This window comes from Aythya ferina (genome assembly GCF_964211825.1).
Source record: "Aythya ferina genome assembly, chromosome: 35".
Lineage (NCBI taxonomy): Eukaryota > Metazoa > Chordata > Aves > Anseriformes > Anatidae > Aythya > Aythya ferina.
The window spans coordinates 300,370-321,488 of record NC_140332.1 but is presented as its reverse complement, the minus strand read 5'-3'; the positions used below and the strand labels follow the sequence as shown (position 1 = coordinate 321,488).

At 62.5% G+C, this 21,119-nt stretch overlaps 3 protein-coding genes across 3 annotated transcripts in view; all 3 read left to right on the top strand.

Moving 5' to 3' along the window:
* Positions 1-4,743, top strand: part of AXL (AXL receptor tyrosine kinase) — a 7,218-nt gene extending 2,475 nt beyond the window's left edge. The window contains exons 3-7 of the mRNA XM_084502020.1: positions 256-377; positions 1,310-1,419; positions 1,972-2,131; positions 3,190-3,326; positions 4,309-4,743. Of these exons, the coding sequence (XP_084358146.1) occupies positions 256-377; positions 1,310-1,419; positions 1,972-2,131; positions 3,190-3,326; positions 4,309-4,669 (890 nt within the window). The 3' untranslated portion in view covers positions 4,670-4,743. The remainder of the gene's footprint in view (positions 1-255; positions 378-1,309; positions 1,420-1,971; positions 2,132-3,189; positions 3,327-4,308) is intronic.
* A 1,576-nt stretch (positions 4,744-6,319) lies between these two features.
* HNRNPUL1 (heterogeneous nuclear ribonucleoprotein U like 1) lies at positions 6,320-16,004 on the top strand. The gene is given in 16 exon segments (XM_084501940.1): positions 6,320-6,510; positions 7,415-7,549; positions 7,670-7,991; positions 7,993-8,160; positions 8,238-8,311; positions 8,409-8,548; positions 8,633-8,732; positions 9,312-9,424; positions 9,533-9,799; positions 9,890-10,012; positions 11,042-11,170; positions 12,042-12,210; positions 12,989-13,303; positions 14,117-14,406; positions 14,535-14,696; positions 15,693-16,004. Coding segments are annotated over 16 exon segments (2,790 nt in total). The 5' UTR covers positions 6,320-6,344; the 3' UTR covers positions 15,810-16,004.
* A 1,185-nt stretch (positions 16,005-17,189) lies between these two features.
* On the top strand, positions 17,190-20,163 carry CCDC97 (coiled-coil domain containing 97). Its single transcript, XM_084501886.1, has 5 exons — positions 17,190-17,223; positions 18,081-18,593; positions 19,248-19,496; positions 19,736-19,865; positions 19,963-20,163. The coding sequence occupies exons 1-5, from the start codon at positions 17,208-17,210 to the stop codon at positions 20,069-20,071; spliced, it is 1,017 nt and encodes a 338-aa protein (XP_084358012.1). The 5' UTR covers positions 17,190-17,207; the 3' UTR covers positions 20,072-20,163.
* The last annotated feature ends 956 nt before the right edge of the window (positions 20,164-21,119 follow it).

Below are 21,119 nucleotides of genomic sequence, written 5' to 3'. Positions count from 1 at the left end.
CCCTATTTTAGGGTCTGCTTCCCTATTAGGGTCTGCACCCCCCTTTGGGGTCCTCTACTCCCTATTGGGGTCTGCCCCCCATTTTAGGGTCTGCCCCCCTATTAGGCTCACCCCCCCCCCATTCCTCTACGCCCCCATTTCCCTGTCCCTGTTTCCTCTCAGATCCTCGCGGGGTGGTTTGTTTTTTTTTTTTTTTTTTGGGGGGGGTCAGGATTTGGGGTGCTGACCCCCCCCCCACTACTTTTGGGGGGCCAGGGGTCTGCCTGCAGAGCTGGGGGGCCGAGGGGCTCCCCGCCCCCGTGGTCATCCTGCCCTATATGAAGCACGGCGACCTGCACAGCTTCCTGCTCTACTCCCGCCTGGGGGACAGCCCCGTGGTCAGCGGGGGGGGGCTGGGGGGGTCAGGGGGGGTTAGGGGGGTCAGGGGGGTCAGGGGGGGTTGGGGGGTTTGGGGTGGTTTGGGGGGGTTGGGGGGTTTGGGGGGTGATGGGGGTTTTGGGGTTCCTGGGGGATTTGGGGGGTTGGGGGGGGCTGGGGGGTCATGGGGGGTTGGGGGGGGTCATGGGGGGTTGAGGGGTTTGGGGGGGTCAGGGGGGGTTGGGGGGTCAGGGGGGGTTGGGGGGTTTAGGGGGGTTTGGGGGGGTTGAGGGGATTGGGGGGAGATGGGGGTTTTGGGGTTCCTGGGGATTTGGGGGGTGGGGGGGGGGGTTGGAGGGGGCTGAGGGGGTCGGGGGGGGTCCGGGGGGGTTGGGGGCTTTGGGGGTGTCAGGGGGGGTCTGGGGGGTCAGGGGGGGTTGGGGGGTTTGGGGGGAGATGGGGGTTTGGGGGGGTGGAGGGGGTTGGTAATAATGGGGCTGGGGGGATAGGGGGGGTCAAGGGGGGGTCAGGGAGGGTTGGGGGGGCTTGGGGGTCTTGGGGGGGGTTGGGGGATTTGGGGGGGCTGGGGGGTTTGGGGGGAGCTGGGGGTTTGGGGGGTTGGGGGGGGGTTGGAGGGGGCTGGGGGGTGGATGGGGTTGGTGTTGGGGGGGATGGGGGGAGCCAGGGGGTCTTTGGGGGGGCTATGGGGGTCTTTGGGGGGGCTATGGGATCCTGGGGGGGCTATGGGATCATGGGGGGGGTTATAGGATCCTGGGGGGGGTTATAGGATCATGGGGGGGTTATAGGATCATGGGTGTCTTTGGGGTCTGAGCAGGCCTTGGGGGTGTTCCCAGCAGTTCTGGGGGCTCGGGGGGTATCTGGGGGGGACCGGGGGGTGTTGTGGGGGTCCCGTGGGTGGGGGGTGACGAGCGTGGTGCCCCCCCCCCCCCAGGCGCTGCCGACGCGGAGGCTGGTGGGCTTCATGGCCGACATCGCGGCCGGCATGGCCTACCTGAGCCGCAGGAACTTCGTGCACAGGGACCTGGCCGCCAGGAACTGCATGTGGGTGGGGGGGGGACATCGGGGACATCGGGGGCGTTGGGGGGCGTTGGGGACATTGGGGGTGTTGGGGGTGTTGGGGGTATTGGGGGTGTTGGGGGGCATTGGGGGGCATTGGGGGATATTGGGGGGTATTGGGGGTATTGGGGGATATGGGGGGCATTGGGGACATCGGAGACATTGGGGGACATTGGGGGGTATTGGGGACGTTGGGGGCATTGGGGGATATTGGGGACACTGGGGGATATTGGGGGGTATGGGGGGTGACGTCACATGGTGACGGTGACACAGTGACAGTGACAGTGGCATGGTGATGGTGACACGGTGACGGTGTCACGGTGACATGGTGACGGTGACACCATGACAGTGTCACGGTGACGCGGTGACGGTGACACGGTGACGGTGTCATGGTGACATGGTGACGGTGACACCGTGACAGTGTCACGGTGACGGTGACACAGTGACGTGGTGACGGTGACACGGTGACGGTGTCACGGTGACACGGTGTCACGGTGACACGGTGACGGTGACGGCGTGGCGGTGCCCCCCCCCCAGGCTGGACGAGCGGCTGCGGGTGTGCGTGGCCGACTTCGGGCTGTCGAAGCAGATGGGGGGGGGGCAGTACTACCGGCAGGGCCGCGTCGCCCCCGTCCCCGTCAAGTGGGTGGCCCTCGAGAGCCTGGCCGACCGCGTCTACACCACCAAGAGCGACGTGGTGAGGGGACACCCCCCCCCCCGGGACCCCCCCAGACCCCCTCAGCCCCCCCCCGGACCCCCAGGACCCCCCCAAACCCCCAGGAAAAGCCAGGACCCCCCAGGACCACCTGGAACCCCCCAGGGCCCCCCAGAAAACCCAGGACCCCTCAGTCCCCCCCGGACCCCCCCGGGACCCCCCCAGACCCCCTCAGTCCCCCCCGGGACCCCCAGGACCCCCCAAACCCCCCGGGACCCCCAGGACCCTCCCAAACCCCCAGGACCCCCCAGGACCCCCCAGGACCCCTCCAGGACCTCCTGGGTTGGATCCCAGCTCCAACCAATGGGACGGGTTCCCAGGTGGATCCCAACCAATAGGAGGAGGTTCCCAGGCAGATCCCAGCCAATGGGGTGGGTTCCTCAGGTAGATCCCACCCAATAGGAGGGCTTCCCAGGCAAATCCCAGCTCCCAGCCAATAGGAGGGGGCGTCAGGCGGATCCCACCCAATGGGAGAGGATTCCTGGATGGATCCCAGCCAATGGGAGGGGATTCCAGGGCAGATCCCAGCCAATGGGAGGGGGGTGTCAGGTGGATCCCAGCCAATGGGAGGGGTCCCCCGGGTGGAACCCAGCTCCCAGCCAATAAGAGGAGGTTCCCGGGCGGATCCTAACCAACGGGAGAGGATTCCTGGGCGGATCCCAGCCAATGGGAGGGGATTCCCAGGCAGATCCCAGCCAATAGGAGGGGTTCCCAGGCAGATCCTAACCAATGGGAGAGGATTCCTGGGTGGATCCCAACCAATGGGAGGGGATTCCTGGGCGGATCCCAGCCAATGGGAGGGGCTCCCTGGGTGGATCCCAACCAATGGGAGGAGGTTCCCGGGTGGATCCCAGCCAATGGGAGGGGATTCCCGGGCAGATCCCACCCAATAGGAGGGGTTCCCGGGCAGATCCCAGCCAATAGGAGGGCTTCCCAGGCAAATCCCAGCTCCCAACCAATGGGAGGGGGCGTCAGGCGGATCCCACCCAATGGGAGGGGATTCCCGGGTGGATCCCAGCCCCCCCCCCGTGCCCCCCCAGTGGTCGTTCGGGGTGACGATGTGGGAGATCGCCACGCGGGGCCAGACCCCGTACCCGGGGGTGGAGAACAGCGAGATCTACGACTTCCTGCGCCAGGGCCACCGCCTGCGACCCCCCCCCCTCTGCCCCCCCCGCCTGTGAGTCCGGACCCCCCCCCACCCCAAAATCCCCCCCCCAACCCACTCCCAACCCCATGGGATCCCCCCAACCCCATGGGATCCCCCCAACCCCAATGGGATCCCCCCCCAATCCCGCACCCCGATCCCTTTGGGACCCCCCCAAGACCTCTGTGACCCCCCCTCAAAATATCTGGGACCCCCCCCAAGACCACCAGGACCCCCCCAAAAAAAAACCTGGACCCCCAAAGCCCCCCCAGCCCCGTGGGACCCCCCCCAACCCCATGGGATCCCCTCAACCCCAATGGGATCCCCCCCAATCCCGCACCCCGATCTCTTTGGGACCCCCCCAAGACCTCTGGGACCCCCCCCCAAAAAAATCAGGACCCCTCGACCCCCCCCCCAAAATTCCCCACCTGCCCCCAGCCCCGTGGGACCCCCCCCAACCCCATGGGATCCCCCCAAACCCATGGGATCCCCCCCAACCCCACCCCGATCCCTTTGGGATCCCCCCCCCAGACCTCTGGGACCCCCCCCCAAGACCCCCAGACCCCCCCCCAAGTCCCCAACCCCCTTGGGACCCCCCCAAGCCCCCCCAGAACCCCCCCCCAGCCCCCCCACCGGGTCCCCAACCCCCTTGGGACCCCCCCCCAAGCCCTCCAAGGTCCCCCCAGAACCCCCCCCAGACCCCCCCAACCCCCTTGGGACCCCCATAACCCCCCCCAGAAGCCCCCCCAGCCCCCCCAACCCCCTTGAGACCCCCTTAAACCTCCCTAGAACCCCCCCCAGACCCCCCCCAACCCACTTGGGACCCCCCAAGCCCCCCCCCAGACCCCCCCCCAGCCCCCCCCAAGTCCCCAACCCCCTCGCCCCCCCCCAAACCCCCTTCAACCCCCCCCCCCGGCCCCCCTCTCCCCAAAACCTCACCCCCCCCAAACTCCTACCCCCTCCCCCAAATTATTGTACGCCCCCCCCCCCAAATTTTTGTGCCCCCCCCCCCCAGGTACGAGCTGATGCGGCGCTGCTGGGCCGCCGACCCCCGCGAGCGGCCGAGCTTCGAGGAATTGGGGGGGGCCCTGGGGGACGCCCTGCGGGGGCTGCCCCCCCCCCCAGCCCCCCCCGACCCCCTTTACGTCAACATGGAAGAAGGGGGGGGGGCGGCGGGGGGGGGTCAAGACGACCCCCAGCACCCCCCCAGCGGGAAAAACGGGGCCCCCCCGGACCCCCCCGACCCCCCCCAGGCCGAAGAGGCGGGGGGGGGCGCGGGGCGTTACGTGGTTTGCCCCCCCCCCCCTCCCGAAACCGGGCCCCCCCCCACGGGGGACGCCCCCGCCCCCTGCGCTGCCTCCGAGGAGGGGGCTTGAAGGGTTTTTTTTTTGGGGGGGGGGGGGAACCCCTATTTTGGGACCCCCCCCCCGGCCCCCCCCAGCTGCCTCACTGCCAGGGCGACCCCCCCCACACCTTGGGGCCAAGGGCCCCCCCCCCAGGTACGAGGGGACCCCCCCAGGGCCCCCCCCCAAAGGGCTGGGACCCCCAAGGGACCCCCCCGAAGGCCAGAAGCCCCTCCCCAAAGCCCCCCAGGGGCCCCCCCCAAAGGGCTGGGACCCCCCAGGGCTCCCCCAAAAAGGGCTGGGACCCCCCCAAGCCCCCCCAGGGCCCCCTCCAAAGGGCTGGGACCCCCCCAAAAAAAGTCTGGGACCCTCAAGGGCCCCCCCAAAAGGCCAGAAGCCCCCCCCCAGCCCCCCCAGGCCCCCCCCAAAGGGCTGGAACCCCTTCCAGCCCCCCCCCAAAAGGGCTGGGACCCCCCAGGCCCCCCCAAAAGGCCAGAAGCCCCCCCAGGGGCCCCCCCCAAAGGGCTTGGACCCCCCCCCCAGCCCCCCCCAAGCCCCCCCCCAAGGCCAGCAGCCCCCCCCCCAGCCCCCCCCCTGCACTTTACTCGGCCCCGGGGCCCCCTCCCCAAATTGGGGTCCCCTCGGGGCCGGACCTGGGGGGGTCCCCACATGCGTTTCCCCCCCCTCCCCCCCCATAAAGCCCCCCTTCTGCTGCCACCGGCTGCGAGGTTTTTTTTTTGGGGGGGGGCGTGAATTTTGGGGCAAAACCGGGACTTTTTGGGGTCGTGAGGCGTTGTGGTTTTATTACAGGGCTTTGGGACACGGCGCGCGGGGATTTGGGGACTCTGGGGACAAAAAAGGGACGCGGGGGCCGTGGCTGGGCGTGGTTACGTCACAGGGCGGATTTTGGGGTGAATTCGGGGGGATTTGGGTGCTTTTTGGGGACTGAGGGGCTTCAGGCCTGGGGCTCAGCCAATAGGAGCGCGGCGCTGCCAGCCCGCCAGCCAATAGGAGGCCGGCTCCCGTTGCTAGGCAGCGCGGGGCAGCAACACGCGCAGACGCCGCCGGGGCTTGGCCAATGGCAGCGCGCCCGCCCCGAGCGCCCGCGGCTCCGCCAATGGGCGGCGGCAACAGCGGCCCCGGGCCCGCCAATCAGAGGCGCGCTCCTTACGCCCCGCCCTCCGTGAGAGACCAGCCAATGGAAAGTGCGCGTTGCCCCAGCGGGCCCGCCCCCGCGCTGACAGGCGGGGAAAGCACCCAATAAAAACGCAGGCGGGGCGCGGCGCCGCTCTCGCTGCTATTGGCCGAGAGGCTGCTTGCGCCCGCCCCCTCGTGGTGTCAATCCCCGCTCGTCACCACGCCTCCGGGGGGCCGACCTCCGCGCGGCGGGGGGCGGAGAAAACCTCCCCCGCTGCCCAATGAGCACCCTCATTACAGCACCTCTCCCTCTCCCACCCAATCAGCGCCCTCTTTGCAAAGCGGCGCTGAGCGGGATCTCGGCGAGCGAGCCGGCCCCTCCCTCCTCCCCCATAACAACCAATGGAGCGGCGCGTTACAAGCGGCGGGCCGGCGGCGGGCCAATAGCCGCGCGCCTTACAGGGCGGCGCGGGCCGGGGAGGGGAGGAGGGCGGTGGCGGCCATTTTGAGCCGTCCCAGCCGCGGCGCCTCCATGGCCGGGCGGCGGCGGCGCTGAAGCGGCGGCGGCGCCATGGACGTGAGGCGGCTGCGGGTCAACGAGCTGAAGGAGGAGCTGGGGAGGCGCGGCCTCGATACCCGCGGCCTCAAAGCCGAGCTGGCGGAGCGGCTGCAGGCGGCCCTGGAGGCGGAGGAGGCCCGGAGGGGGCCCGGCGGGGACCAGGCCCCTGACGGACACTGTAAGGGCCCGCACCGGGACCCCCCGGGAACCCCCGGGCCTGCCTCGGTAGCCCCTGGTTACTCGGTAGCCCCCTCTCCGTGGCGTAGTAGCCCCCCGGGCCTTCACCGGTAGCCCCCGGTAGCCCCCGGCCTATCCCCGGTAGCCCCCGGCCTATCCCCGGTAGCCCCTGGCCTGTAGCCCCCGGGCCTGCCTCGGTAGCCCCTGGACGTCCTCGGTAGCCCCCTCTCCGTGGCGTAGTAGCCCCCCGGGTCTTCACCGGTAGCCCCCATTATCCCCGGTAGCCCCCGGCCGTTGCCCGGTAGCCCCCGGCCGTTGCCCGCTAGTCCCTGCTCTGTCAACGGTAGCCCCCGGCCCGTAGCCTGTAGCCCCAGGGCCTTCGCGGGTAGTCCCCTGCCTGTCTTCGGTAGCCCCCGGTAGCCCCCAGCCTGTCCCCGGTAGCCCCCAGTAGACCCCGGGCCTTTGCTGGTAGCTCCCAGCCTGTCCCAGTAGCCCCCGGTAGCCCTCGGGCATCCCCTGGTAGCCCCCAGCCTGTCCCCAGTAGCCCCCAGTAACCCTTGGCTTATCCCTGGTAGCCCCTGGCCTGTCCCCAGTAGCCCCAGCCTGTCCCCAGTAGCCCCCGGTAGCCCCCAGCCCATCCCCAGTAGCCCCCAGCCTGTCCCCAGTAACCCCTGGTAGCCCCCAGCCTGTCCCCAGTAGCCCCCGATAACCCCTGGCTTATCCCTGGTAGCCCCTGGCTTGTCCCCGGTAGCCCCCAGTAGCCCCCAGCCCATCCCCGGTAGCCCCCAGCCGTGCCCCCATTAATTTGCGGGACCCCGGGCTGCCCCATCCCCCATCTCCCTTTCCGCCCCATCCACCCTCGATTTGATTTCCCCGATTTCCCTCTTTTCTCCCCCAAACGCCAGACGGCATCGACAACAACGGCCCCCCCAGCGAGCCGCAGGGCTACCAGCCCTACGAGCACGGCGCCCCCAAACCCGACAACGAAACGGGCTACGACAGGCGGCCCTTGGACCACGAACACCCCACCCTGCACCCAGGTAGGGACCCTTTTTCCTCCTGGTACCCCCCCAGCTACTTTTTTTTTACCGGGGGGGGGGTCCGGGGGGGTTCCTTCCCCTCCGTCCCAACTCCCCCCCCCCCTCTAATTTCTCCCGCAGAGCTGAAGCCGGACGCCAAACCCGAAGACCCCGCTCCCCCTTACAACGTGCCCCCCCCCGGCTACAACCCCCCGGCCCCCAATTACAGCCTGCCCCCCCCCCCTCCCACCTACAACGCCCCCCCCGCCTCTTACGGCCCGCCGCCGCCCCCCCCCCCGACGGCTTACGCCGCCCCCCCGGCTTACGGCGCCCCCCCGACCGGCTACAACCCCCCGGCTCCGGGCTACAACCCCCCTCCGGCCGGCTACAACCCCCCCCCGACTTACAGCGCGCCCCCCCCCAGCGGTTACGCCCCCCCAGCCTACAGCGCGCCCCCCCCCCCCGCCCCCCCCGGCCGGTTTTGGGACCCCCGGCCCTGCTTTCGGCGCTCCCCCCGGCGGCTACGGCGCCCCCGACCCCTCGCAGCCCCGAACGCAGCAGCAGCAACCCCGTAAGCGACCCTACGAGGAGCAACGGGGTCGGGGTTACTACGAGCACCGCGAGGAGAAGAGGTGAGAACCTCAAAAAAAGGGGTTTGAGCCCCAAAAATTTAAATCTGGGGGGGTGCTGAGTGCTGCCTCCCCCTCAGGGGCCGCTCGCCGCAGCCGCCGGCGGAGGATGAGGAGGAGGATTTTGACGACACGCTGGTGGCCGTCGACACTTGTGAGTGCCCCCAAAATGAGCGGGGTGACCCCCGTGGGGTCGTTTCTCCTCCCCGCGGTGACGTAAATTGGCCGAAATCGGCTTTTTTCACCCCAAGATAACTGCGACCTGCACTTCAAAGTGGCCCGGGACCGTTACAGCGGCTACCCCCTCACCATCGAGGGCTTCGCCTACCTCTGGTCGGGCGCCCGCGCCACCTACGGCGCGCGGCAGGGCCGGGTCTGCTACGAGATGAAGGTGAGCCCCCCCCGACGGGTCACGACAGCCCCAAAAATGCCCCAAAACAACCCCAAAAAACTCCTAATTTGGCTCCCTTTTCAGGTTAACGAGGAAATCTCCGTCAAGCACCTCCCGGCCACCGAGCCCGACCCCCACGTGGTGCGGGTGGGGTGGTCGCTGGACTCCTGCAGCACCCAGCTGGGTAAGAGGTGCTGAAAGCGATGGTTTTTTGGGGCAGAAAGGCTTCTTTTGGGGCAGAAAGGTTGTTTTTGGGGGGCACGAAGGCTTTTTTGGGGCGCAGAAAGGCTTTTTCGTGGGGCAGAAAGGCTTTTTCTGGGGTAGAAAAGCTTTTTTTGAGGGCAGAAAGGCTATTTTTTTGGGCAGAAAGGCTATTTTTTGGGGCAGAAAGGCTTTTTTTCTGGGGCAGAAAGGCTTTTTTTCTGGGGCAGAAAGGCTTCTTTTGGGGGGCAGAAAGGTTGTTTTTGGGGGGCAGAAAGGCTTTTTTTTTGGGCAGAAAGGCTTTTTTTTTGGGCAGAAAGGCTTTTTTTTGGGGCAGAAAGGCTATTTTTTGGGGCAGAAAGGCTTTTTTCTGGGGCAGAAAGGCTCTTTTTTGGGGCAGAAAGGCTCTTTTTTGGAGCAGAAAGGCTTTTTTTGGGGCAGAAAGACTATTTTTTGGAGCAGAAAGGCTATTTTTTGAGGCAGAAAGGCTATTTTTGGGGCAGAAAACCTTTTTTTGCTGCTTTTTTTTTTGGCTCACCTTGGGTTCTCCGCGCCGGGCCAGGTGAGGAACCTTTCTCCTACGGCTACGGCGGCACCGGCAAAAAATCGACCAACTGCAAATTCGAGAATTACGGGGAAACCTTCGCCGAAAACGACGTCATCGCCTGCCTCGTGGTGAGTTCCCTGCTCCGCCACGTTAGGGGGGGGGGTTCCTGACCCCAAAATCTCCTCGGGGAGGGGGGGGGTGGGCTTCACCCGGCGTTTTCTCCCCGTTTTGGGCAGGATTTTGAGTGCGGGGAGGAGGTGGAGATGTCCTTCATGAAGAACGGCAAGTGGCTGGGGGTGGCGTACCGCGTGCGGAAGGAGGCGCTGGGCGGCCGCGCCCTCTTCCCCCACGTCCTGGTGAAGAACTGCGCCATCGAGTTCAACTTTGGCCAACGCGACGCCACCTACTTCGCCGTCCCCCCCGGCTTCACCTTCATCCAACACCTCCCCGTGGCCGAGCGCGTCCGCGGCACCTTGGGGCCTAAAAGCAAAGCCGAGTGCGAGGTCCGTGGGCTCTCGGTTTTGGGGGAAAACTCTTTGGTTTTGTGGAAGGGCTCTTCCAGTCTTGACGGGCTCCCCGTTGGCTTCCGGTAGATCCTGATGATGGTCGGGCTGCCCGCCGCCGGCAAGACGACGTGGGCCGTCAAGCACGCGGCCGCCAACCCCTCCAAGAAGTACAACATCCTGGGCACCAACGCCATCATGGACAAGATGAGGGTAAGGGGGCGGCTTGTCGCGACAGCAGGGTCCTCGTCGCGACAGCAGGGTCCTCGTTGTGACGCCAGGGTCTTTGTTGCGACGCCACGGGTCCTCGTCGTGATGCTGCTGGGGTTCCTGGTTGTGACGTGCCATGTTGTCCCTCGTCGCACTGCTGCTGTGGGTCCTTTGTCGCGATAGCACTGGGGTCCCTGGTCGCGACATGCCATGGGTCTCTGCTTATAATGTCACCGTGGGTCCCATGATGTGACACAGTCCCTTGTCATGACACACTGGGGTCCCTGGTCGCGACATGCCACGCAGTCCCTGGTCATGACATACCAGGGTTCCTGGTCGCGACATGCCAGGGATCCTTGGTCACAACACCATGGGTCCTTGTCGCGACATGTCACGTGGTCCCTCATCGTGATGCAATACAGTCCCTACTTGTTGTGACACCGTGGGTCCCTCATCGTGACACGATATGGTCCCTGTTTATCACGATACTGTGGGTCCCTTGTCGTGACATGATACAGTCCTTGTTCATCACAACACCATGGATCCTTCATTGCAACATACCACATGGTCCCTGCTCATCATGACACAATGCAGTCCCTGCTTGTCGCGATACCAGGGTCCTTTGTCGTGATGCTGGGTCCCTCATCGCGACACCGGGGTCCTTGTTGCGACGCCACGGGTCTTTCATCACAACACCAGGTCCCTTGTCCCGATGCCAGGTCCCTCATCGTGATACCGGGTCCCTTGTCATGACGCTGGGGTCCTTGTCATGATACCACAGATCCCTTGTCGCAATGCTGGGTCCCTCATCACTACACCGCAATGCCCTCATCGCGACACCAGATCCCTTGTCGCGACACCGGGGTCCTTGTCGTGACACCACAGGTCCTTCATCACAACACCGGCTCCCTTGTCGCGACGCCAGCTCCCCTGTCGCGACACCATGGCTCCCTCCTTGCGATACCAGCTCCCGTATCGCGATACCAGCTCCCCTATCGCGATATGGCACGCCCTGAGCGTCTCTATTTCCAGGTGATGGGGCTGCGGCGGCAGCGCAACTACGCGGGGCGCTGGGACGTGCTGATCCAGCAGGCCACGCAGTGCCTCAACCGCCTCATCCAGATCGCCGCCCGCAAGAGGCGCAACTACATCCTCGACCAGGTTTGGGGGGGGGACACACAACCACCGGGACCCCCCCCGGGGGGCACACGGCCACCAGGACCCCCCCCGGGGGTGTCACGACCCCAAATCCTTTCCCTGCTCGGTTTTTGAGCTCCCCGACGAGCTGCTTGAGGGTTTTTTTTCCCAAACGGCTCTCCCCCAATCCCCAAAAAGCCCCTCCCGAGTCCCAAATACCCCCCCCAAATCCCAAATAACCCCCCCAACTCCCCCCAAAAACCCTCCTGATGCCCAAAAAACTCTTCCGAGTCCCAAAATATCTTCTCAAACCCCAAATAACCCTCCTGACTCCTATATAACCCCCCCGAATCCCCTAAAAAACCCTCCCAAGTCCCAAATACCCCCCCAAATCCCAAATAACCCCCCCAACTCCCTCCAAAAAACCCTCCTGACTCCCAAAAAACTCTTCCAAGTCCCAAATAATCTTCTCAAACCCCAAATAACCCTCCTGGCTCCCATATAACCCCCCCCAAAACCCTCCTGAGTCCCAAATACCCCCCCAAATCCCAAATAGCCCCCCCAACTCCCCCCAGAAAACCCTTCTGATTCCCAAAAACTCTTCCAAGTCCCAAATAATCTTCCCAAGCCCCCTCGAAACCCCAAATAACCCTCCTGACTCCCATATAACCCCCCCAAAACCCTCCTGAGTCCCAAATAACCCCCAACTCCTCCCAAAAAACCCTCCTGACTCCCATTTAACCCCCCCAAATCCCACCCCAAAACCCTCCTGAGTCCCAAACAACCCCCCCAATCCCCCCAAAACCCCCTCCCGAGCCCCAAATCCCCCCCCCAACCCCCCAAAAACCCCCCCAGCTCCCAAATAACGCCCTTTCCCCCCCCCTCGCCCCCCCAGACCAACGTTTACGGCTCGGCCCAGCGGCGAAAAATGCGTCCCTTCGAGGGCTTCCAGCGCAAGGCCATCGTCATCTGCCCCACGGACGAGGACCTGCGCGACCGCACCATCAAGAGGACGGACGAGGAGGGCAAGGACGTCCCCGACCACGCCGTGCTTGAGATGAAAGGTGCCCTTTTTTCCCCCAAAAAACGTCATTTTTAGGGTTAAAATCGCTCTCAGGGCTGCGAAATCGTGATTTGTAACCCCCTGTTGGATTTTTTTTGGGGAAAAACCACTGCAAGTCCCTAAACTGTCACTTTTCCCCTTTCTATTTTATTTTTTTAGGGGGGAAAAAGCACTGAAAGTCCCCAAACTGTCACTTTTTCCCATTTCTATTTGAATTTTGGGGGGAAAAAAGCCCAGCTTGTTCCCGCTCTGTTTTAATTTTGGGGGAAAAAACCCTCAGTGAGCCCCCAAAGTGCCACTTTTCCCCTTACTATTTTATTTTTTTGGGGAAAAAAGCACTTCAAGCCCCCAGACTGTCACTTTTTCCCATTTCTGTTTTAATTTTTTTGGGAAAAAAAGCCCAACTTGTCCCCGCTCTGTTTTAATTTGGGGAAAAAAAACAATGTGAGCCCTCAAACTGCCACTTTTCCCCTTTCTATTTTATTTTTTTGGGGGAAAAAAGCACTTTAAGACCCCAAACTGTCACTTTTTCCCATTTCTGTTTTAATTTTTTGGGTAAAAAACCCTCTTCTCCCCAAAATTAGAACTCAGTTCTAATTTTTTTGGGGGAAACCCCCCCCGGTGAGCCCTTCCCCAGCCGCCTCCCTCCCTTTCTTCCAACCTCCCTCTGAAAACCCCTCCCCCCCACACCCCTTCTTGCTGGAGGGGGCATACAAAACTCCCCAAATTTGGGAAATAACCCCAAAATAACTTAATAATTTTAATTTTCCCCCCCCCAGCTAATTTCACGCTGCCCGAGGCGGGCGATTTCCTGGACGCCGTGCTCTTCGTGGAGCTGCAGCGCGAGGAGGCGGCCGAGCTGGTGCGGCAGTACAACGAGGAGGGGCGCAAAGCGGGGCCCCCCCCCGAAAAACGCTTCGACGGCCGCCCCCCCCCGGCTTTTCGGGGCCGCGGCGGCGGCTTCCAGCCCCGTTTCGAGGGCCGGGGGGGTGCCGCCGCGCCCCCCCCCTCGGCCGGGGGGACCCGGGGGGGCTTCCAAGGCCGGGGAGGAGGCGGGGGGGGCTTCCGAGGAGGGGGCGGAGGAGGAGGTGGAGGTAAGGACCCCCCCTCTAAGCCCCCACCCCAAAAAAAAAAAAACCCTTTTTGTGTGTTTTTAGCACCGGGGGGGGGGCACCTCTCGGTGGTCCCGGGGCTCTCAGAGGGGTTTTGGGGTTTGAGGAACCCCCCCAAATCCCTCCTGAGTGTCCTGTGGGGGGGGATTAAATTTTTTGGGGTGGGGGGGCTTCCTCGCTTTCCCTTGGGGTCCCCACCGAGGTCCTTCTGCATGTCCCGGGGGGGTTATTGGGGTCTTGGGGGGGGTTATTGGGGTCTTGGGGGGGTTTATTGGGATTTTGGGGGGGGTTATTGGGATTTTGGAGGGATTTTTGGGGTTTTGGGGTTATTGGGATTTTGGGGGGGGGTTATTGAGGTCTGGTGGGGGTTATTGGGTTTTTGGGCAGGTTATTGGGGTTTTGGGGAGGGTTCTTGGGGTCTGGGGGGGGTTATTGGAATTTTGGGGGGGGTTATTGGGGTCTGGGGGGGGTTATTTGGATCTTGGGGGGTCTTATTGGGGTTTTGGGGAGGGTTATTGGGGTTTTGGGGGGGCTCTGGGGTCTTGGGGGGGGCTTTGAGTCTTCACCACTCCCACAGGGAGCTCTGGGGGGGGCTTTCGGGTTTTGGGGGGGGGTCTTGAGGTTCTCCAGGACCCTAAGACCCCAAAACCCTTCCTGCGTATCCCGGGGGGGGCAATTTTGGGGCTCAAACCTCAGCAATCAGAACCGCCCCGTGCCCCCCCCTCACCCTAACACCCCCCCACACCTTAATTACCCCCCCCCACCTTAATTACCCCCCCCCCTTTTAATCCCCAGCCTTCAACCGCGGCTCCTACGCCCCCAACCGCTGGAGCAACCCCCCCCGCGACGGCCCCCCCCCCGCCGCCCCCCCCGCCGCCCCCCCACCCCCCCCACCCCGCGGCGCCTACGGCCGCAGCCCCCAACCCCAAAGCAGCTTCAGCCCCGCCCGAAACCCCCCGGGGGGGGCCACGGGGGGGGCAACACCCACACCGACTCCAACCCCGGGGGGGGGCAGCTACAAAACCAGCAGCGGGGGCACCCCCCCCGCCAACAACCCCCCCGCCACCTACAGCCAAGGACAGCAGGTACAAAATCCCCCCCCCCCGCGCCCCAAAAACCTCACCCTAAACCCCTGGGACCCCCCCCGGGGGGGACGGGGAGCACCCTAAGGTGCCCCCCGTGCCCCCCCCCATTTTGTTATCCCCCCCCCCAGCCCGCGTACAGCCAGCCCTATGGCCAGGGGGGGTACACGCAGAGTTACCCCCCCAGCTACAGCTACGGCAGCTACAGCGGCTACAGCCAAAGCTACCCCCAGGCCCCCCCCCCGCCCGCCACGGGGCAGGGCTACGGCCAGAACTACGGCCAGTACCAACAGGTGAGGGATTTTGGGGCGAAAAAAGCCCTTTTTGGGAAAAAAAAAAGCACTTTTTGGGGCGAAAATGGCACTTTTTGGGGGTGAAAATGGCACTTTTTAGGGCTTTCTGGGGGGGAAATGGGGGGTTTTATGGCGGGGTGTAAATGGGGAAGGGGAGGGGGTTGGGGGGGGTTTGGGGGTTTGTCATGTTTTGGGGTCTTTTGGTTTTGGGGTTTAATTTGGGTGTTTCGGGGATTTGGTTTTTTTTTTTTTTTTGAGATTTGGGTTTTTTGGGGTTGGTCTTTTTTTTTTGAGGTGTTTTTTTGGGGTTTGGGGTTTGTCTTGGTTTGGGTTTTTTGGGGGTTTGTTGGGGTTTGGTTTGGGGTGTTTTGGGGATTTGTTTTGTGTTTTTTAGAGGTTTGGGTTTTTTGTGTTTTGGGGGTTTGTCTTGGTTTTTGATGGGTTGGGGTTTATCTGTGTTTTTTTGAGGGTTTGGGGTTTGACTTGGTTTGGGGTATTTTGGTTTTGGGGTTTGTCTTTGTTTTGGTTTGGTTTTGTTTGTATTTTTCTGGAGAATGGGGTATATTTGGGCATGAAATCCCTCCCCCAGTCATCCCCCCCCCACATTCTCTCTCAGGTAACAGGGTTTTGGGTTGAAATCCCCCATTTTCTAGGTGCTGGGGTCTTTGGGGTGAAAATCCTTGTTTTCTGGAGGACGGGGCTGGGATTTTAGGGTTAAAAACCTCATTTTCTAAAGGACAAGGTTCTGTTTACTTCCCCATAACCAGAGCCAGAATTTTGGGTCGAAATCCCTCCTTTTTCTCCCAGTGAGACCCAAAACCCCCCATTTTCTATATGTGCGGGGCGGTGGAAAAGAAACTTTCCCATCACCTGGGGACAGAATTCGGGGCTGAAACCCCCAATTTCCTCTTCCCAACCAGTCTCTCCCTCCCTCACGGCTCTCTTTTTTTTTGTCGTTTATTTCATTTTAACCGTTTTCCCTGTTTTTTTCCCCAGTATGCCCAGCAGTGGAGCCAGTACTACCAGCACCAGAGCCCCTGGCCCCCCTACTACGGCAGCTACGACTATGGCAGCTACGCCGGCAGCTCGCAGGGGGGAGCCAGCGCCCAGTGACCCCCCCCCCTGGACAACCACCGAGAGTCCCTTTTTGGGGCGATTTCCGCCTTTTTCCGGCGTTTCCAGCAGCTCCGCAACAAGAGGCATGCGCCCCGCCCCTCTCGTGAACGTTGCGTTTTTCTCCATCTGTTTAAAAAAAAAAAAAAAAAAACAAAAGAAAACAAAAAACGATATTTTTAACCTCAAACAGACTGGGATCTTAAAAAAAGAAAGAAACAAAAAGAAAAAAAAAAACACATTTTGGAGAGTTTTTTTCCTAATTTTGGACTGTTTTCCTCCCCGTTTTGGGCCCGTTTCAACCCCTGGGCTGGGGCCTTGTTGGGCTCGTTTTGGGGTCCTTGGGGAGCCCCCAGCCGTGGGGGGGGGCCCAGCCCCGTGTCCGTCTGTCCCCCCCCCATCCGTCTGTCCCCCCCCCATCCGTCTGTCCCCATCTGATGGTGATTATGCTTTTTCTTCCCCATTTTTTCCTTTTTTTTTGTTTGTTTTTGTTTTTTTTTTTTTAGCTATTTCGGTAACTTTTTACTGTGTGCCCACCCTCCCCTTGGCGTTTCAGGTGAGGAAGGAGAAAAAAACACAAAAAATACCAATAAAAATGAGGAAAAAAAAAGTGAAAAGTGAGCGGTCGCTGGCCCTGCCTCGCTTCCTCACGGGCCCTGCCTCGTTTTGGGGGGGATTTGGTGAAAATAGGAAAAAGAGGAGGAAAAAATGAGGGGAAAATAGAAAAAAAATGAGGGAAACGGAAAAAATGAGGAAAGGAGGGGAAAATAGAGAAAAATGAGGGAAAAATGAAGGAAAAATGAGTGGAAAATAGAAGAAAATGAGGGAAATGTGAGGGGACAATAGGGAAAAAGGAGGGAAAAATGAAGAAAGGAGGTGAAAATAGGGAAATGTGAGGAAAAAAATAGGGAAAAATGAGGAAGAAATGAGAAAAGGAGGAAAAAATTAGGAGAAAAGAGGGAAAATGAGGGAAACGTGAAGCAAAAAATGAGGGGAAAAGAGGGAAACGTGAGGGGAAAATGAGGAAAATAAGAAAATACAGGAGGAAAAATGAGAGAAACAAAGGAAAAAAATAGGAAAATAGGGAAACATGAGGTAAAGATAAAGGAAAAATGAGGGAAATGGGAAGAAATGAGGGGAAAATAGGGAAAAATGGGGGAAAAATGAGGAAAATGGGGTAAAAAAAAAAGGCATTTGTTGGCCCTGCTGTACTTTCTCTGGGGCCCCTGCCTCGTTTGGGGTGGATTTGGTAAAAACGGGCTGTGTTTTTTTGGCATCGGTGACCTTTGACCCCGCCGGGGGGGGGGGGGGGGCCGGAACCAAAGTGCTGCGGAACCCAAAGTTCGGGGCCGTGCGCGCCGCCTCCCCCGGACCCCGGAAGTGCCTCAGGGCGGCGGGATGGCGTTGGCGGCGGGTGAGGCGCGAGGCGGTGTCGCACTCAAACGGGGCCGGGCGGCTCCGCACCGGGATTTGGGGGGGGGTTGGGGGTCCGGGGGGGGTCCGGGAGCGGAGATTTGGGGCCCCCCCGGTGCCCCCCCGCCCCCCGAGGCCTTGCGAAGCCCCCCGGTACCGGGGTCCGTCGCTAATTTGTGTCCCCCTGAGGCCCTGCGGCGGCCCCCGGTGCTGGGGTCCGTCGGTGATTTGTGTCCCCCCGGACCCTCGCGGCTTTGCATTGGGTTCCGGGGAACTTTGGGGCCCCTCCTGCTCCCTGGGGGGGTCCCCGGGGATTTTGGGGTCCCCCCTTGGTCCTTTTGGGGTCCCTGAGGGTTTTGGGGTCCCCATGGGTCTTTTTGGGGTCCCCATGGGTGTTTTTGGGGTCCCTGAGGGCTTTGGGGATTCCCCCTGGGTCCTTTTGGGGTCCCCCTAAGGGTCCCTTTGGGGTCTCTGAGGGTTTTGGGGTCCCCATGGGTCTTTTTGGGGTCCCCATGGATCTTTTTGGGGTCCCTGAAGGTTTTGGGGTCCCCTATGTGTCCGTTTCAGGTCCCCCACGGGTCCTTTTGGGGTCCCTGAGGGCTTTGGGGTCCCCCATGTGTCCCTTTGGGGTCCCCCTATGGGTCCTTTTGGGGTCCCTGAGGGTTTTGGGGTCCGTCCTTGGATCTTTTTGGGGTCCCCCATGGATCTTTTGGAGGTCCCTGAAGGCTTCGGGGTCTCCCAGGAGTTCTTTGGGGTCCCCCGTGGGTCCTTTTGGGGTCCCTGAGGGCTTTGGGGTCCCCCAGGGGTCCTTTTGGGGTCCCATTTCCCTCATGTCCCCCTCTGTCCCCTCACCCCCAGGTCCCGCCGTGCACCCCACACCGCAGCTGCACCCCACGACCCCAAAAGAAGCCCCCACAACGTCAGAGCAGGACGCCCCGACCCCAAACTGGGACCCCGGAGCGTCGCAGCAGGACCCCAAGACCTCGAATCACGACCCTATGGCAACGTGGGACCCCAAAACATCCCCCGAGGAGCCCCCCATGAAAGAACAAGGCCCCAAAAAGATGAAACGGGGCCCAGCGTCCTCAAATCACGACCCTATAACGGAGTGGGACCCCAAAACGCCCCCCGAGGATCACCCCATGAAAGAGTGGGACCCCAAAACACCCCCCGAGGACCCCCCCGCGACAGACCCAGCCCCCGAAGCGCCCCCCGAGCGCGACCCCACATCTTTTAGGGTCTCCCCTTTACGGGATCGGCGCCGGTGGCCGCGGAACCCCGAAGATTTGGGGGGGGCCTGGCCCCGAAGGTCGGGAGCCCGCACCCGGCTCCGCAACCGGCGCTACGCAGCCCTACGGCAGCTCATCGCAGGTCGGGGGGGGCTTTTGGGGTCGTTGGGGGGGATTTGGGGTCCCTGGGGGGTCCTGAGGGGTCTTTTTGGGGTCTTTGGGGGGGCTTTGGGGTATGGGGGGGTATTTGGGGTCGTTGGGGGGGCTTTGAGGTCTTTGGGAGGGATTTGGGGTCCCTGGGGGGGTCCTGAGGGGGTTTTCAGGGTCCCTGGGGGGTCCTGAGGGGTCTTTTTGGGGTGTTTGGGGGGGCTTTGGGGACTTTGGGGGGGCATTTGGGGTCTTTGGGGGGGCTTTGGGGTCGTTGGGGGGGGCTTTGGGGTCTTTGGGGGGGATTTGGGGTCGTTGGGGGGAGCTTTGGGGTCTTTGGGGGGGCTTTGGGGTCCCTGGGGGGGTCCTGAGGGGGTTTTCAAGGTCCCTGGGGGGTCCTGAGGGGTCTTTTTGGGGTCTTTGGGGGGGATTTGGGGTCCCTGGGGGGGTCCTGGGGGGGTCCTCAGTGCCCTGGGGGGCCCTTTAGGCTCTTTTTGGGGTCTCCAGGGGCTCTTTTCCCCTTTTCCCCTCAAACTTAGGCTCTCCCGTCCTCTTTTTACACCCCCCCCGGTTTTTTTTTACCCCCCCAATTTCTTTATTTTTTTACCCCCCCCCACCCCAAAAAAAATTAATTTTAACCCTTTCCTAGCCGGCGAGTACTTCAGCGAGGAGGAGATGCGGGCGCGCGAGCCCCTGCTCTACGAGCAATACATCGGGCGCTACCGGGGGGCCGAAGACCCCCCCCCCATCACCTCAGGACCCCCCCACGGCCCCCCCCAAGGCGGTGCCCCCCCCGGGACCCCCCCAGGGCTGACGGCGCTGCTGCTGCGCTCGGTGGAGGAGGCGGCGGTGCAGCGGCGCCTGCGGCGGCAGCGGCTGCAGGACGGCGACAGCGAGGGTCAGAATTTGGAGGGGGGGCACGGGGGGGGCACAGGGACACTTGGGGGGGGGGCACGACCCCCCCAAAAAAAAAATGAGGGGGGGGGAAGATGGGTGGTGGCATCCTTTAGGGGTGAGGGGTGGGTGGTAGGGGGGGGATAGAAGGGTTTTGGCGGGGAAAATTGGGAGGGGGGGGGTTGAGGGAGGTGTGGGGGGGTCGCTCACTGATTTTAGTCCCCCCCCCAAAAAAAAAAAAAGAGGAAGAGGAGGAGGAGGAAGCAGAGCACTGGGTCCCCGACGCGGCCGAGCGGGCGCTGCTGCGCGAGGAGTTCACCAGCCGCATGCACCAGCGCTTCCTGGACGGGCAGGACGGGGATTTCGACTACAGGTAAAACAAAAAAAACACCCGGGGGGGGCACAAAAATTCCCGGGGGGGGCCCTAAATTCTCCCTGACCCCCCCCCCGTGTCCTTTTTGCCCCCCCAGCCAAGTGGATGAGAACCCCGAGCTGGACAACCTGGACATCGTCTCGCGCGACGCCGAGGAGCGCTACTTCGACGCCGAGGAGCCCAGCGCCGCCCCCCAGCTCGATTAGGGCCCCCCCCCAATAAAAGTGACCCCCCCACAAATATATGGACCCCCCCAGATAAAGCTGACCCCCCCCAAATAAAATTTACCCCCCCCAAATGTGTTTGGTGCTGGTGTTTCGCTGTGCCGCCCCCTAAAGATCTTTGCACTGCACCTCAGCTCAATTAGGGCCCCCCCCAGAATAAAATTGACCCCCCCAAAATAAAGGGAACCCCCCCAAATAAAGGGAGGCCCCCCAGATAAAGCTGAGCCCCCCCCAAATAAAATTACCCCCCCCAAATGTGTTTGGTGCTGGTGTTTCGCTGTGCCGCCCCCTAAGGATCTTTGCGCCACCTCCCCAACTCAATTCGGGCCCCCCCCAAATAAAAGGGACCCCCCCAAAATAAAACTGACCCCCCCCCAAATAAAGGGGAACCCCCCCAGATAAATCTGACCCCCCCCAAATAAAATTTACGCCCCCCCAGAGGTGTTTGCTGCTGGTGTTTTGCTGCAGGGCTCCTCCCCCCCCCAGGGATTTTTGCACCCCCCCCCAAATAAATGGACCCCCCCCAAAATAAAATGACCCCCCCAAAATCAAGGGGAGACCCCCCAGATAAAGCTGACCCCCCCCAAATAAAATTTAACCCCCCCAGAGGTGTTTGGTGCTAAGATTTTACTTCAGGCCCCCCCCCAGCTCGAATAGTGCCCCCCCAAAAATAAAAGTGACCCCCCCAAAAATAAAACTGACCCCCCCCAAATAAAGAGGAGCCCTCTCAGATAAAAATGACCCCCCCCAAATAAAATTACCCCCCCCCCGGAGCTGTTTGGTGCTGTTTTGCTGTGCCCCCCCCCAGGGATTTTTCCACCGCCCTCGCTCGGTGTCTGCGGGGGGGGGGGGGGCCCTGAGTCACTGCCCCCCCCCCGCGCCCCCCCCCTGCGCGTCACCACCCGGCTGCGGCGGCTTTTTTTAGGGGGGGGGGGGCACACAAACATCCGGACCCCCCCCCATGGTGGCTGGGAACGCCCCCCCCTCACTGTGCCCCCCCCCAAATTATTCCTCCCCCCCCCCCCCGGTC

Coding starts and splice junctions, on each gene's coding strand:
- CCDC97 (XM_084501886.1), top strand. Junction 18,594..19,247: donor CCTACGGCAGCTCATCGCAG/GTCGGGGGGGGC, acceptor ACCCTTTCCTAG/CCGGCGAGTACTTCAGCGAG. Junction 19,497..19,735: donor GCAGGACGGCGACAGCGAGG/GTCAGAATTTGG, acceptor AAAAAAAAAAAG/AGGAAGAGGAGGAGGAGGAA.